The 16,843-nt window shown below is 38.6% G+C and overlaps 1 protein-coding gene across 1 annotated transcript; it reads left to right on the forward strand.

The window, feature by feature from the left end:
- The first annotated feature begins 15,255 nt into the window (after positions 1 to 15,255).
- Positions 15,256 to 16,227, forward strand: LOC123796524 (putative vomeronasal receptor-like protein 4). The gene has a single exon (XM_045804032.2). The coding sequence runs from the start codon at positions 15,256 to 15,258 to the stop codon at positions 16,225 to 16,227; it is 972 nt and encodes a 323-aa protein (XP_045659988.1).
- The last annotated feature ends 616 nt before the right edge of the window (positions 16,228 to 16,843 follow it).

Below are 16,843 nucleotides of genomic sequence, written 5' to 3' on the forward strand. Positions count from 1 at the left end.
TCTTTAGGTGAGAATGTAAAAACTGCATTTTAGATTTTTCTATTCTTTTGAGTGAGGCTTGGATGGCTATGTATTTCCCCCTTAGGACCGCCTTTGCAGTATCCCATAGGTTTTGCACTGTTGTATTTTCATTCTCATTGGTCTCCATAAATTGTTTAATTTGATTTTTGATTTCCTGGTTTATCGAGTCATTCCTGAGCAGGATGGTTCTTAGTCTCCAAGTGTTTGAGTTTCTTCCAAATTTTTCCTTGTGGTTGAGTTCCAATTTCAGAGCGTTGTGGTCTGAGAATATGCAGGGAATAATTTCAGTCTTTTGCTATCAGTCGAGACCTGTTTTGTGTCCCAGAACATGGTCTATTCTTGAGAATGTTCCATGGGCATTAGAATAGAATGAGTATTCTTTGGTTCTGGGGTGTAGTGTTCTATATATATCTATGAGGTCCAACTCGTCAAGTATGGCATTCAAAGCCTTTGATTCTTTGCTTAGTTTTTGCCTGGGTGTTCTGTCTATTTCTGATAGTGGAGTGTTGAGGTCCCCTACTATTAATGTATTTTTATTTATATGTCTCTTTATTCTGGTTAAGAGTTGGCTTGTGTATCTTGCTGCTCCCCTGTTGGGGGCATATATATTTATAATTGTCATATCCACTTGTTGAATACTTCCTTTAAGAATAATATAGTGCCTTCTGCATCTCTAACTATAGTCTGTATTTTAAAATCCAATTTATCTGATATGAAAAGTGCTACCCCAGCTTTCTTTTGAGGTCCATTTGCGTGAAATATGGTACTCCATCACCTTACTCTCAGTCTGAATGCATCTTTGGGTTCAAAATGAGTCTCTTGTAGACAGCAAATGGATGGGTCATTTCTTTTTATCCAATCTGCAATCCTGTGGCGTTTTATGGGATGGTTCAAACCATTCACATTAAGACTGAGTACTGAGAGATATGCTTTTAATGATGCCATGCTGCCAGTAAAGTCTTTGTTTGTATTGGCTGTGACTTTCTGTTCTGTATCACTCTTGGGGCCTTTTTACTTTTATAGAACCCCCCGTAATATCTCCTGTATGGCTGGTTTCGTGGTTACGAAATTGGTTAATGACTGGCGATTCTGAAATGTCTTTATTTCTCCATCAATTCTGAATGACAGCCTTGCTGGATAAAGGATCCTTGGCTGCATGTTTTTCTCTGAAAGAGCTTTAAATATGCTCCCCCAACCCTTTCTCTCATTCCAGGTCTGTGTAGACAGGTCTGACATAATTCTGAAGCCTTTGCCTTGGTACGTGAGAAATTTCTTTGCCCTGGCCGCTTTCAATACTGTATCCTTGGATCTAATATTTGCAAAATGCACTATGACGTGATGTGGCGTAGGTTTGTCGTGGTTGAGCTTGGGAGGGGTCTCTGCCTCTTGGACACAAATGTTTGTTTCCCTCGCTAGATTAGGGAAGTTTTCAGCTACAATTTGTTCAAATATCTCTTCTAGACCTCTGTTTTTCTCCACCCCCTCGGGGATGCCGATGATTCTAACATTGGATCGTTTCATTGAGTCAGTAACCTCCCGTAACCTACTTTCGTGGGCTTGGATTTTTTTAAGAGCAGCTTCTATTTTGGTTTTTTCCTCTATTAACCCATCCTCCAATTCACTAACCCGTTCCTCTGCTTCTGCGACTCTGGCCATCAGAGCCTCTAGTTTTGCCTGCATTTGGCTCATAGAATTTTTAATTTCTGTCAGATTCACTCTCATTTCTGTCCTTAGGGATTCTATATTCTCAGTAACCCTTTCATTAATACTTTTTTCATTTCTACTCATCATTTTGACCATCGTTACTCTGAATTCCATTTCTGATAATTTGGTTACATCCATATCCATTATTTCTGTGGCAGAGGCCACAGACTCACTGTCTTTTCTTTGCTGGGGGGGAGGGCTTCTCCTTCTTGTCATTCTGATGAGGAGAGGTTGCGGGGTTGTCCAGAGCCCAAATTATTGACTGGGTCCCAGGCCGTGCCCCTTGTTTTATAGGGATCTTAGGGATGTGGGCTCCTTCTTTAAATATTTTATTTATTTATTTATCTGAGAGAGAGAGATAGACAGTCAGCAAGAACGGGAACAGAAGCAGGGGAGTGGGAGAGGAAGAAGCAGGCTTCCAGCAGAGGAGCCTGATGTGGGGCTCAATGCCAGGGCTCTGGGATCACACCCTGAGCTGAAGGCAGACGCTTAACGACTGAACTACCCAGGCGCCCCCAGCTTTGTTTTTCTTCTCAATACTGTGTTGGCTATTCACTATCTTTTGTGGTTCCATACAAAATTTTAGGATTGTGTGATTTCTTTTATTTTTTAAATTCAAATTCAATTAGCCAACTTGTAGTACATCATTAGTTTCACATGCAGTGTTCAATAATTTATAAGTTGTGCATAACACCCAGGGTTCATTGCATCACTTGCCCTTCTTAATGCCCATCACCCAGTTACCCCATCCCCACACACACAACTCCGCTCCAGCAACCCTCAGTTTGTTGCCATAGTGAAGAGTCTATCATGGCTTTTCTCCCTCTCTGATGACTTCCCATTCGGTTTTCCCTCCCTTTGTCTACAGTCCACTGCACTCTTTCTGATATTGTACGTATGACAGAAACCATAGGAGAGTGTCTTTCTCTGACTGACATATTTCGTTCAGCATAATACCCTCCAGCTCCATCCAGGTTGACATGTTGGTAAGTATTCATCCTCTCTGTTGGCTGAGTAATATTCCATTGAATATATGAACCACATCTTTATCCATTCATTGGTCCATAGATATCTGGGTTCTTCCACAGTTTGGCTATTGTGGACATTGCTGCTATGAACACTGGGGTGCAGGTGCCACTTCTTTTCACTACATTTGTATCTTTGTAGTAAATACCCAGTGGTGCAATTGCTGGGTTGTAGGGTAACTTTATATTTAACTTCTTAAGGAAACTCCATACTGTTTCCCAGAGTGCCTGTAAGAGTTTGCATTCCAACAAGAGGTGTAAAAGGGAGAAAGGGGATCCCTCTTACACTGTTGGTGGGAATGCAAGTTGGTACAGCCACTCTGGAAAACAGTGTGGAGGTCCCTTAAAAAGTTAAAAATTGAGCTACTCTATGATCCAGCCATTGCACTACTGGGTATTTACCCCAAAGATACAGACGTAGTGAAGAGAAGGGCCATATGCACCCCAATGTTCATAGCAGCATTGTCCACAATAGCTAAATCGTGGAAGTAACCGAGATGCCCTTCAACAGATGACTGGATTAAGAAGATGTGGTCCATATATACAATGGAATATTACTCAGCTATCAGAAAGAACGATTTCTCAACATTTGCTGCAACATGGACAGGACTGGAGAAGATAATGCTAAGTGAAATAAGTCAAGCAGAGAAAGACAATTATCATATGGTTTCACTCATTTATGGAACATAAGAAGTAGAAAGATCGGTAGGAGAAGAAAGAGATAAAGAAAGGGGGGGTAAACAGAAGGGGGAATGAACCATGAGAGACTATGGACTCTGGGAAACAGACTGAGGGCTTCAGAGCGGGGGGATGGGATGGGCTGGTGATGGGTATTGGGGAGGGCATGTATTGCATGGTGCACTGGGTGTTATATGCAAGTAATGAATCATGGAACTTTACATCAAAAACTAGGGATGTACTGCATGGTGACTAACATAATATAATAAAAAATATTATTATTAAAAAAATAATAAATAATTCCAAGGTAACGTATGATTTTTGGTGTTATTATAAATGGGATGGATTCCCTAATTTCTTTTTCTTCAGTCTCATTGTTCATGTATAGAAATGCAACTGATTTCTGAGCATTGATTTTGTATCCCACCACATTACTGAATTGCTCTATAACTTCTAGTAGTTTGGGAGTGGATTCTTTTGGGTTTTCCATATAGAGTATCATGTCATCTGTGAAGAGAGACAGTTTGACTTCTTCTTTGCCGATTTGGATACCTTTTATCCCTTTTTGTTGTCTGATTGTTGTTGCAAGGACTTCTAGTACTATGTTGAATAATAGTGGCGAGAGTGGGCATCCTTGTCGTGCTCCTGATCTTAAGGGAAAGGCTTCCAGCATTTCCCCATTGAGAATGATATTTGCTGTAGGCTTTTCATAGATAAGTTTTATGAAATTGAGGAATGTACCCTCTATCCCTACACTCTGAAGGGTTTTAATCAGGAATGATGCTGTATTTTGTCAAATGCTTTTTCTGCATCTATTGAGAGGATCATATGATTTTTGGCTTTTTCCTTCTGGATAAAATCTATGACACTGATAGATTTGTGAATGCTGAACCACCCTTGCATCCCAGGGATGAATCCCACTTGATCGTGATGGATAATCCTTTTAATGTACTGTTGGATCCGAATAGCAAGGATCTTGTTGAGGATTTTGGCGTCCATATTCATTAGGGAAATCGGTCTCTAATTCTCTTTTTTGATGGGGTCTTTGCCTGGTTTGGGGATCAAGGTAATATTGGCCTCATGGAACGAGTTTGGTAGCTTTCCTTATGATTCTATTTTTTGAAATAGCTTTAGGAGAATAGATATTATTTCTTCTTTGAATGTTTGGTAGAATTGAGGAAGACACAAAAAGATGGAAAAATATTCCATGCTCATGGATCGGAAGAATTAACATAGTTAAAATGTCCATGCTACCCAGAGCAATTTACACTTTCATTGCTATCCCGATCAAAATACCAATGACATTTTTCAAATAACTGGAACAAACTGCCCTTAAATTTGTGTGGAACCAGAAAAGGCCCTGAATCACCAAGGAACTGTTAAAAAGGAAAAACAAAGCTGGGGGCATCACAATGCCGGATTTCAAGCTGTACTACAAAGCTGTGATCACAAAGACAGCATGGTACTGGCACAAAAACAGACACATAGACCAATGGAACAGAATAGAGAGCCCAGAAATGGACCCTCGGCTCTTTGGGCAACTAATCTTTGGCAAAGCAGGAAAAAACATCCAGTGGAAAAAAGACAGTCTCTTCAATAAATGGTGCTGGGAAAATTGGACAGCTACATACAAAAGAATGAAACTTGACCACTCTCTCACACCATACACAAAGATAAACTCCGAATGGATGAAAGACCTCTATGTGAGACAGGAATCCATCAAAATCCTAGAGGAGAGCATAAGCAGTAACCTCTACGACATCGGCCAAAGCAACATTTTCATGTCACATCTCCGAAGGCAAGAGAAACAAAAGATAAAATGAACTTGTGGGACTTCATCAAGATAAAAAGCTTCTGCACAGCCAAGGAAACAGTCAAAAAAACTAAGAGGCAGCCCACGGGATGGGAGAATATATTTGCAAATGATACTACAGATAAAAGACTGGATCCAAGATCTACAAAGAACTTCTCAAACTCAATACATGAGAAACAAATAAACAAATCATAAAATGGGCAGAAGATATGAACAGACACTTTTCCAATGAAGACATACAAATGGCTAAAAGACACATGAAAAAATGTTCAAAATCATTAGCCATCAAGGAAATTCAAATCAAAACCACACTGAGATACCACCTTATGCCAGTTAGAATGGCAAAAATAGACAAGGCAAGAAACAACAATTGTTGGAGAGGATGTGGCGAAAGGGGATCCCTCCTACATTGTTGGTGGGAATGCAAGTTGGTACAGCCCCTCTGGAAAACAGTGTGGAGGTCCCTTAAAAAGTTAAAAATTGAGCTACCCTATGATCCAGCCATTGCACTACTGGGTATTTACCCCAAAGATACAGACGTAGTGAAGAGAAGGGCCATATGCACCTCAATGTTCATAACAGCATTGTCCACAATAGCTAAATCGTGGAAGGAACCAAGATGCCCTTCCACAGATGACTGGATTAAGAAGCTGTGGTCCATATATACAATATAATATTACTCAGCTATCAAAAAGAACGATTTCTCAACATTTGCTGCAACATGGACGGCACTGGAGGAGATAATGCTAACTGAAATAAGTCAAGCAGAGAATGACAATCATCATATGGTTTCCCTCATCTATGGAACATAAGAACTAGGAAGATCAGTAGGAGAAGAAAGGGATAAAGAAAGGGGGGGTAATCAGAAGGGGGAATGAAGCATGAGAGACTATGGACTCTGAGAAACAAACTGAGGGCTTCAGAGGGGAGGGGAGTGGGGGAATATGATAGGCTGGTGATTTTAGTAAGGAGGGCACGTATTGTATGGTGCACTGGGTGTTATACGCAACTAATGAATTATCGAACTTTAAATAAAAAAATAAATAAATAAAAATAAAATATTTAAAAATAAATAAATAAATAAATAAAAATAAGAAACAACAGAGGACACTCAGGTTAGGGTGACAGAACACGGTGCCACAGGATCCTACAAGCCCGTATCAAATAAGCTACCTCAGGAAGGACAGTGTGTATGTCAACCCATAGTGCTAGTTGAATGGAAATGTCCTCTGCCCTCCCTAGTGTTCCTGGCCAAACCGATGGAGGAGGAAGAGTTGGAATTCAGACACCATTATTCTCACCGCTTAGGTGCCCTGGCTCATGGATGAGTCCCTTATAAGAAAGATTCCTACCCCAAATGAGGGGATAATTCCTCATTTCCACACAGGTGCTCTGCAACCTAGCTATCACCTTGAGTTGAACATAGAACACATATGTAGAACACATAAGGTTTCCAAGAAGGTCTTAATCCATCAGAGATACATAGAGCAATCTAACATGGGGTTCTACTCATTTGACAGTAAGGTTATTGAGAGATTTCTGTTTGGTTGACAGGTACAGAAACAATACAACCCACCAGTCAAGGGTTACCTAAGAAAATTACCTTACAGATAGAAAAGTTTAGAACCCAGGTGTTCCTCAACTGCTATTATCCAGGAATTAGGTAATTTTAATTTTCCCTGTGGAGTCTCTCTTTCCTCCCAGTCTCAAAGCTACAGCTGCCCTGCTTCTAAGGTCACATAACAATTATGAGCTTCCTGAGTGAGAAGCTGAGGACACCTCTTTTCTATAACCACTTCTTGTAGCCTCATCTCACACAAACAGATCCATTCTGAAGTCTCAGTCAGGTGTTTTTTACTCCAGTTCATGTGTTCAAGACTCAGATAGGAGGTGAGTTATGTCAGGTTTTCCTTAAGGTAGTGTTAGAATTCTCTCCTCACAATTTCAATATTCTAGCTCATTGAATGATAACTACTACCCATTGGTATTTCTTGATTAAAGATTAATTTAATTTATCTTATGAATATATAAACTTATAGGTTTGTAGAAAAACATTTCTGTTTTGTGATATTATATTTGAATTTGGATATATTTGACTTTATTAACTTTAATAAATCAGTTGAATTTCAAGTTACTTTATGCATTTCTGTAAATTCATTTTTTTAAAAGCAGAATGGATCTGAAATAATTCAGAATGGTTTATGGTTATTAGTATAACCTTTTTTGGAAATATTTTTGTTTATTTCAGGTATTTAAGGTGTTGAAATCTTATTTAAGATTAAGATGCCAGATAATATTAAATGTGCTTAGCAGTTCGTAATAATGAGATTTTAGTAGATGAAAGAAATAACATTTTTATTCCATTAAATTGTTATTTTTGTGTTACCACAAAACTGTCTGGCAATAAAATCTACTTTTTATTGAATCTCTGTAAAGATAATTACCCGCTTAATGAATAGGGCCAGGTAATATTTAATATGATTTGAAATATCTCCTTAAATTAAAATCAGTTTTAGTATATTTTATTCTCTAAGTAAACTAAAACTGTAAAATGTGTATTTTAGTTTGGGTGAGGCTATTTTGTGTTAATAGAATAATTTGCAAAGTTTGAAGGTAAAGTATTTTCTTATTATAGATCAAATCTTCTAAATTTAGTATCACTGATTTTTCCTCTGAGGTTGCAAGGTGCAATTTGTGCAGTAACGTGTATTCTCAAGAAGTGACAAGAGAATTTCAATGATTTCAATTTTGTTACTAAAATTCAGAAGTTAGCATTTTCTGAATTCTGTAGGAATGATAGCATGGACTCAGAAGAGACAGAAAAATAGAGAGAAAATGATGATGACAGGGATTTTGTATTTCTGTCATATAAGGGCATCCAACCTCAAGAATCTGAATCTGTAGATGCTTGCCATGTATTTGAGAATTTTAAGTTTGTCTTAAAGTAATTCATGTTAATCCCCTGCCTTTTGTGCATTTACATCAACTGACCATGAACATAGGCCCTGAAGCAGAAGACGTGCTCTTTATTGCCTTCAAATTCATAATTAACACAGCTGGTATGAGTCTCTGCTTGTTAGTGTGAGGCACAGGTGTGTAATGTCAGGACATCTTACAAAGTCTTCGGAAAAAAGTCACACTTTGCTGGTACCTTTTTGGTTGTGTTCCTCAGGAAAACATACAGCTAGACAGGTTTCTTAGGGTTACTCAAAGTTCATAACTCATGGTTTGTGTTCAAGCACCTCCAGTGTTTTTCTGTCTCCTATTCTGCAGTGACACCTTCCCTGCCTACGCATTTCCCCAGGACTGCTGAAAATTAAGCGTCTCGAAAACATAATATCCTTGTCAGCAAGCATTGTCTTTCTAGTAGTGCTCTACATGAGTTGAACTGCCAAAAAACTGTAGAAGCTTTTCAGTTATTCAATGATATCTAATGCTTTGCACGCCGATTTTTCTGGCATTTGCACCCTTTACAGAGGTATTTCCATTGAACCGATCTAGATAGAAAGGTATTTTCTTTTCTGAAATTGTGGTTTCATGGAGCAACTATTGCCCCTGAACCAAGACACTTGCCCACACTTTGTCACTTGCAATTTCCATAATGATATTAGGCTGCCATTGTATGAGTCATGGATTTTATACTGCTTTTCATGGAATATGATAAAATTCATGAGGAAAAGTACATTATTGGGGTGCCTGGCTGGCTCAGTCAGGAGAGCATGCAGACTGTTGATCTCAGGGTTGTAAATCTGAGTCCCACGTTGTGTGTAGAGATTACTTCAAAAAATAAAAATCTTTTTAAACAGTACGTTATTGAATAGTATAATAATAAAGCAAAAGATAGGATGTGATTTTGTCATATATATTATACCATCAATATATGTCAGGCAGTGTGCAAAAAGTTGTATTAAATTTATATAATTGATTTAATAATACTGCTCTAAAAATAAGGCATTATAAAATGAGAAAGTAGATTTTATTAATCTTTATTTAATCCAAATTAACATATTATCAAATGAAAAATACCACTTGAGTTCGTTGAAATAATTTCATTTCATTATACGTTCTCTTTACTTCAGATGTCTGATTTAAGTCCAGAGACTGAATGATCAGCCTTTTGTCCCTAATTTATTTAATGGTGTTATTTTCCCCACACCGTCATCCATGATTATGCATATACTTTGTGGCTTAAAATTTGAGACTGGCCTAAAGTAAGGGCATAATAATGAGAGTCAAATTGATCTTCATTGTCTGTCTTCTGAGAGGGCTCAGAGGCTTCACTCTCAGCCCCACGACAACCTCGTCCCTTCTCACAGTGCTCAGATGTGCATTCCAATCTGTAGATTTTCAAGGTCTCAATTACGACAAACTACCCTTTAAACTCTGACCAACCTATATGACTGCTACAGATTTTTATTTTTTTATTTTTTATTTTTAAAGATTTTATTTATTTATCCGACAGAGATAGAGACAGCCAGCGAGAGAGGGAACACAAGCAGGGGGAGTGGGAGAGGAAGAAGCAGGCTCATAGCGGAGGAGCCTGATGTGGGGCTCGATCCCATAACGCCAGGATCACGCCCTGAGCCGAAGGCAGATGCTTAACCGCTGTGCCACCCAGGCGCCCCAACTCCTACAGATTTTTAAATACATATTTCATTTTTCCAGGTATACACCACGTTTTCTATACCCCATGACCCTCCCACAGCAGTGTTGCGAGTCACCTGATATAAACACAGGAATCAAAGACATTTAAAATTCAGAAAGACAACAACAACTTTTTTGTATAACTGCAACATTTGCATGCTTGCATGTAACATATATATAACTGTCGGGATATATATGTAGTGGAATAATTATTCATTATTTACCTGAAATTAAATTTTACCTGAGAGTCTCACACTTTATCTCTCAATTCTGATCTACGAGGTGCATGGTGCTCTTCTGTCCAGGTTCAGAACCAGTGGCCTCAAGGATTTCATTTGAGAAAGACATTATTTGTTGAATCAGAAGATACTTTTTCTCAGTATGTGAATTCATTTAGAGTCTGAACATGAATTAGAATTGTCTGTCCAGCCACATAGTCCATGGGGTGGTAGAAGAAAATATTAAAGCTCTTAACTATGTTTTATTGAATATATTTCATTATCTTTTTAAAATGAATGGTGATATAAGCCTTTTCTTTTAAAAATGATTCTGACATAGTTATTAAGTAATTACACATCATTAGTGGCCAATACCCAAATGTCGTTTTATTGGTACTGGACTGTGATCCTTAAATTCTGGATACCATTGTGCGTTTAAGCTAATATTGTCTTTGTGCCTCTCTGGGGTCCAACATGACAGAATCCAGTGCCGCTGAGTGTACAGATATATGTTGGTGTAAAATACTAGTTCTTTGGTACTGACATTAAAGATGAAGTTGTCACATAATAGACTAAACTTCAGGATGAATATTTAAAAATATTTAATCAAATATACCTTCAAAAATTATATATATCAGGTGATTGGAGAACAGTATTTTTCCTCTGCAATGAGATTCTGAGTTTGAGCCAGGAATACTCTGTCTATATTTCTATACTAAAAACATATGTGAACACTCTCCCATTTCTGGGGAAGAATCTGAATAAAAGTGATATTTCTCTAGTTTTCCTATTGTTATAAAGGTAAATTTTTGAAGTCATAGGTTAGATCAATTGAATAAGATAATTACGCCTGTGTAGAGGGTAAATAGCATGATAAATTAATTGCAAAATTATTCAGTGATCGTTTGCAAGGTGTTCTGATGTTAGAAATACCCTGCTTGGACTTGAGGAGAAGAATATTTTTTTAAATCAAAGACCTAAGTAAATTTTTATTGTTGTTTTATAGACATGCTGTGTTTGGTTTATAAGTTAGAGTGACAGCATTTTTCATGGTTTTGGTATATTTTACAAATGCAGCAGTTTACCAAGTACCTGTGGAGGGTTATGAAATTGGAGGCATCATCAGAATTGGTTGCAGGACCAACACTTCACTGTTCACAGACTTGACAGGGACCTGGGCAGCAGACTGGCAGCGATGTGGCTGTGCCTGGTGCAACTGTCATTTTGGTTTACTGTTAACAGACCCTGCACTTCTGCTTCTTCAGATCAAATTACAAACCTTGGTTCACTTTCTCAGTAAAGGTATTGATCCCACATCACCACTCAGCCAATCACAACTGCAGCACCTTCAGCACAGCTTTAGCAGGGAGATGTAAAGATGCTCTTCATACATTCTAGCAGAGAAGTGATACAGAACAGTGGCTACACATACAAGTTCTCTGGAAACCAGCAGTCTGGACCCAAATCTCGGCTCTGGCATTTGCTAGCTGGGTGACTCAGGGCTTGCTACTTAACCTGTCTGTGCTTCAAAGTCGTCGTCTATAAAACGGAAATACTAATGTTAATAGAATCTATTTTATAGTTTTGCTGTGAAGTTTAAAGGAGCTAACAAAGTGAAGTGCTATGAAGTGTTTGCCTTTCCTACCAAAGTTGTTGTAAACCATGACCCAGCTGGGTAATGTGGTGCCTTTGTGCATGATGCATAAACACTTCCTCACACAACTACTGTAAACATGGCTCACTGCTGACCATCCTGACTGTACCAGGAGTCAGGTTAAGGCTCTCCTTTACACCATAATCTGGCCACGAGGGACATTAAACATGGCATAATCCAACTGTCTCATTTCACAAACAAGGAAGCATAATCTAGAGAGGTGAAGCTGCTTGCCCGAGCTCACAAAGTTAATTGGCAACCCGTTCAGAGCTAACTCATCTTTGGTTATATAAGGAACAGACAATCTGAATGTTACTTTATTCCCACAGTGAAGCTTATGTTCATTAAACAAGAATAATAATGACTAATAAAACTACGCAATCCTATTAAGCTATTTCTCTTGTGGGAGAATTGAATGGGACATATTTTCTAATTTTAAATTTCTTAGGATACGTAAGTAAAAGAAATAATGACATGCCACTTTTGGATTTTCTCTACCACTTATTTCTTCAAAGTTGTTGAAACTATGAATGCAAAATAAAATAGTCTTCTTACACACATCTCCCTGAGTGTCGCACAGGGTCAAATTCATTTAATATTTGATGAATGTTGAAGGGAAAGTAACTCTGTCACCTACAGCTCATGACATAAAGGTTAAATCCAGTGTGCCAAATTTCAGAACAGGAAAATAAGCCAAATTTCTCTAGTAATAATCCTTCCCAATCATGGTTTCTCAAGACTCTATATTGTTCACCTGTTACACTCACTTTGCTTCTATAGTCATTTTTATTTCTATCCTTATTCTCCATTTTGAAAATTAAGATGCTAAATTCCAGCACAGTCTTCTTTTTAAAAAAGATTACTTATTTTAGGGGCGCCTGGGTGGCTCAGTCATTAAGTGTCTGCCTTTGGCTCAGGGCATGATCCCAGCATTCTGGGATCGAGCCCCACATCAGGCTTCTCCTCTAGGAGTCTGCTTCTTCCTCTCCCACGCCCCCTGCTTGTGTTCCCTCTCTCGCTGGCTGTCTCTCTCTGTCAAATAAATAAATAAAATCTTTAAAAAAAAAGATTACTTATTTTAGAAAGAAAGAGTGTGTGAGTGAGGGGAGAAACTCGAGCAGACTCCCTGCTGAGCAAGGATCTGGGGGTAAGGCTCCATGTGGGGCTCCACACTGGGCTCCACGTGGAGTTCAATCACACAACCCTGAGAACATGACCTGAGCTGAAACCAAGAGCCGGACACTTAAGGGACTGAGCTCCCCAAGTACAGGTTCCTTTTTAAATGTTTTATTAAACACCTGGGGCTAGCTTCTAACTGATATGGAAAGTGGTCTTAAATAGAAGTTGTTTTAAGTCTCCTAGCTACATTCAATTTTTTAGGGCAGGAATGACTAGCTTTCTGCGAGAGGTCCACCATTTATTATCTGCTAATTATAAAGCTGGATAAAATAGGAAATTGAAAGCCAGACCTTTTGAAAGCCAAATGATCAGCTGTAATTGTTTTGTATTGAAACTACAAAACGTGTTAGTCTAGCTCCCTGATTCCCTGGAGAAAACAATTTTAAACCATCTCCCCAGACTGATGACAGCCTTGTCAGAAAAAAACTTTGACTTAGTGATGTCTGAAATCTACAATTACAGAGTCATGCTTTAGGTCAGTGTTTTCAGAGTTTGGGTAATTTTCAGAGACTCCTGAGTTCCTCAACACCACCTGAGTTCTGCTGAATCAGAATCTTGAGGAGAGCGGTTTAGAAATGTGTATTTTTCACAAGGATTCTAGATGTTTCTGGGAGTTTACTATGCTTGAAAAGCTCTGTTTTGATTTAAGATTTTTGTTTCTCATTAAGGGACACATCTCTGGCAGATTCAAGAAATTTAGCTCTTTGGTAAGTTGTTCGTATCTGAACTTATGATCCACTAGGATGTGCGATTCTGAAGCAAGAGCTGTAACTCCACTGAGGAAGAAAGAAGAGCACATAAAGAAGGAAGACAAGCTTCCACAATAGTGCCCAACAGGGGGCCTTGGACCCACTCTAGATATCAGCAGAAGACCTAAGTATTTTTAAAGGTATGGGAAGATGTGTTTGTATTAAATGAATTCTCATGAAAAATATTTCCACATGAATATTTTGATGCAAATTCACATATGTCATAAAGTTGAGAAATGTATGTTTTTCCTCTTGAAAATTGAGAGCTGTCTCTTACTTAGCAACTCCCTCCTAAGGTTATAGAAGAGATTTCTACCAAGGTATATAAAAGAGAGTAAGCCAGGTTCATGTTGAATAAACATTGTTAATAGGATTTATGGCAAAAACAATCATTTTTACCTACACCCCCTGGGCACGTTCACACCCAAATATCTACATTAGGTAATGCAACAGTGGGAATTAAGGCTGTAGGTAGAAGGAATATTAATAATCATGAGTGGGGACGCCTGGGTGGCTCAGTCTGTTCAGCATCTGCCTTCGGCTCAGTTCATGATCCCTGGATCCTAGGATAGAGTCCCACATCGGGCTCCTTACTCAGCGGGGAGCCTGCTTCTCCCTCCGCCTGCCATTCCCCCTGCTTGTGCGTGCTCTCTCTCTCTCTCTGACAAATAAATAAATAAATAAATAAATAAATTAATTAATAAAATCGTTTTAAAAAGTGATATGACTTTAAGATGGGGAGATTATGTTGAGTTGTCAGTGAGTGCCCTGGGCACTCAAAAGGGTCCTTACAGATGCAAAGAGAAAAAACAGAAAGTATCACAATATGTGATAAAAAGATCATCTGCACAGTATTTTCTCCCGATTGTTTATTTGACAATTTTTCCCAATAGCATAAAATTAATTTAGTTCAACCATACAAACGCTCAAGAGTCTTTATATGGCCATCACCATTCTCAGTGCTGAATATTAAACAGTGTGATGCACTTAGCATAATCTCCTCCAGTCCCATCCATGTTGCTGCATATGGTGGGAAACAAACTGAGGGCTTCAGAGGGGATGGGGGTGGGGGATGGGCTAGCCCTGTGGTGGGTATTAAGGAGAGCATGTATTGCATGGAGCACTGGGTGTTATACTCAAACAATGAGTCATGGAACACTACATCAAAAACTAATGATGTACTGTATGGTGACTAACATAACATACTAAAAAAAATTATTAAAAAAATTTAAAAAACAGTGTGATGCAGAACAGTAAACCAATTCTTCCTAAGGAGGAAATGCATGTCCTATAGGAGTTGGACACTGGGCACACTATCCCGGCATGACTGTGGGAATACTGCTTGGATCTCTCTCTCTCTCTATCCATATCTATCTTATCAATATAACTATATCAAAATAACTATATCTACAGAATTTGTAGTAGAAATGATGGTGAGATTGTATTTATAAGACTTTATACAACATAGAATTAACGAATAATTGGGTAAAGTAAAAATGATGGTGTATTTATTTTGATTACAGAATAAATAACATTGATGCTGTGAGGTCTATTTTTTCAGATACACGCAATGTGTTTCTACTTTGCCACTATGATGATCACACTTTCCATTTCTATTACTTTTAAAATATGCCAATTTTTACAAGTTGGCATTGGAGTCTCAGCCAACACCTTCCTTCTTCTCATCCGCATCCTCATGCTCCTTCTGGATCACAGACCTAAGCCCACCGACCTGACCATCTGTCACTTGGCCTTTGTCCACATCATGAAACTCTTCACTGTCCTGTTTTTGTTGTCTTCAGACCTGTATGAATCACCAAATGTTCGAAACGATTTCAAATGTAAGGCTTTATTCTACGTGGGCAGAGTGATGAGAAGCCTCTCCATCTGCACCACCTGCCTCCTGAGCGTGCTCCAGGCCATCACCATCAGTCCCAGCACCTCCTGGTTGGCCAAGTTCAAACACAAATGCACAAAGTACATCCTTCATTTCTACCTCATCGTCTGGCTTCTGAGTGTGTCTCTCAGCAGTAACCTCATCTCCTACACTGTGCCTTCTTCTAATGTGACTCAGACTAATCTACTGCATGTCAGTAAATACTGCTCACTTTCCCCCATGAACTTCCTCATCAGGAATCTGTTTTTCACTCTGACCATATCTAGGGATGTCTTCCTTGTAGGAGTCATGCTGTTCGTAAGTGCATACATGGTGATGCTCTTGTCCAGGCATCGGAAGCAGTGTCAGCACCTTCACAGCTCCAGCCTCTCCTCAAGAGTCTTCCCAGAGAGAAGGGCCACCCAGACCATCCTGCTGCAGCTGAGTTTCTTTGTGGTCATGTACTGGGTGGACATGATCATCTCCTCCTCCACAGTTCTGCTGTGGACACACAGCCCACTCATCCAGGATTTCCAGACGCTTGTGGTCAATATGTATGCCACTGTCAGTCCTTTGGTGCTAATCAGTTGTGATAAAAGGATAATAAATATGTTGCAAAAATGTGGCAAAATTACCATCAATTTTAACAATTTCTTCATGAAATAATTATCTGAAAAATTTACTATTTTACCATTATTCACATGTCACAAGATTTTATTTAACTTTTAAAAATGGCTGAAATTAATGAATCATTGAACACTACATCAAAAACTAATGATGCTGGCTAACTGAACATAGTAAAAAATCGGTAAAAATAAAAATAAACATGGATGAAATTAAACTTTATCTAAATACTACAGAAACCAGTGATGTCACAGACTGGTATTTTTAGTTCATTATCCGTGATAATATGATAGTCCTACGTTTACATTTTCCTTCATATTTTATTTCTTGGGGACCTTGGGTGGCTTAGTTAGTTAAGCGTCTGCATTCAGCTCAGGTCATGACCCCAGGGTCCTGGGATTGAGCCCCTGTGTCAGGCTTTCTGCCTGCTTCTCCCTCTCCCTCTGCCCCTCCACCCCTGCTTGTGCTCTCTTTCTAATGAATAAATAAAATCTTTTTTAAAAGAGTATTTTCTTCCTATTCATGAGAAGAACACACTTAAGTAGCTCCTAATTGGTAACAATACCAATTTTTTTAAAGATTTTAAATATACGCTTACTACTTCAAAATATTTTAGCTGTGTGTCCTATTTTATTTTGAACAATAATTTTCCTCTTCA

Source organism: Ursus americanus, chromosome 5 (assembly GCF_024610735.1).
Source record: "Ursus americanus isolate L20-20 chromosome 5, mUrsAme1.1.p, whole genome shotgun sequence".
NCBI lineage: Eukaryota > Metazoa > Chordata > Mammalia > Carnivora > Ursidae > Ursus > Ursus americanus.

Coding starts and splice junctions, on each gene's coding strand:
- LOC123796524 (XM_045804032.2), top strand. CDS start 15,256: ATGTGTTTCTACTTTGCCACTATGATGATCACACTTTCCATTTCTATT.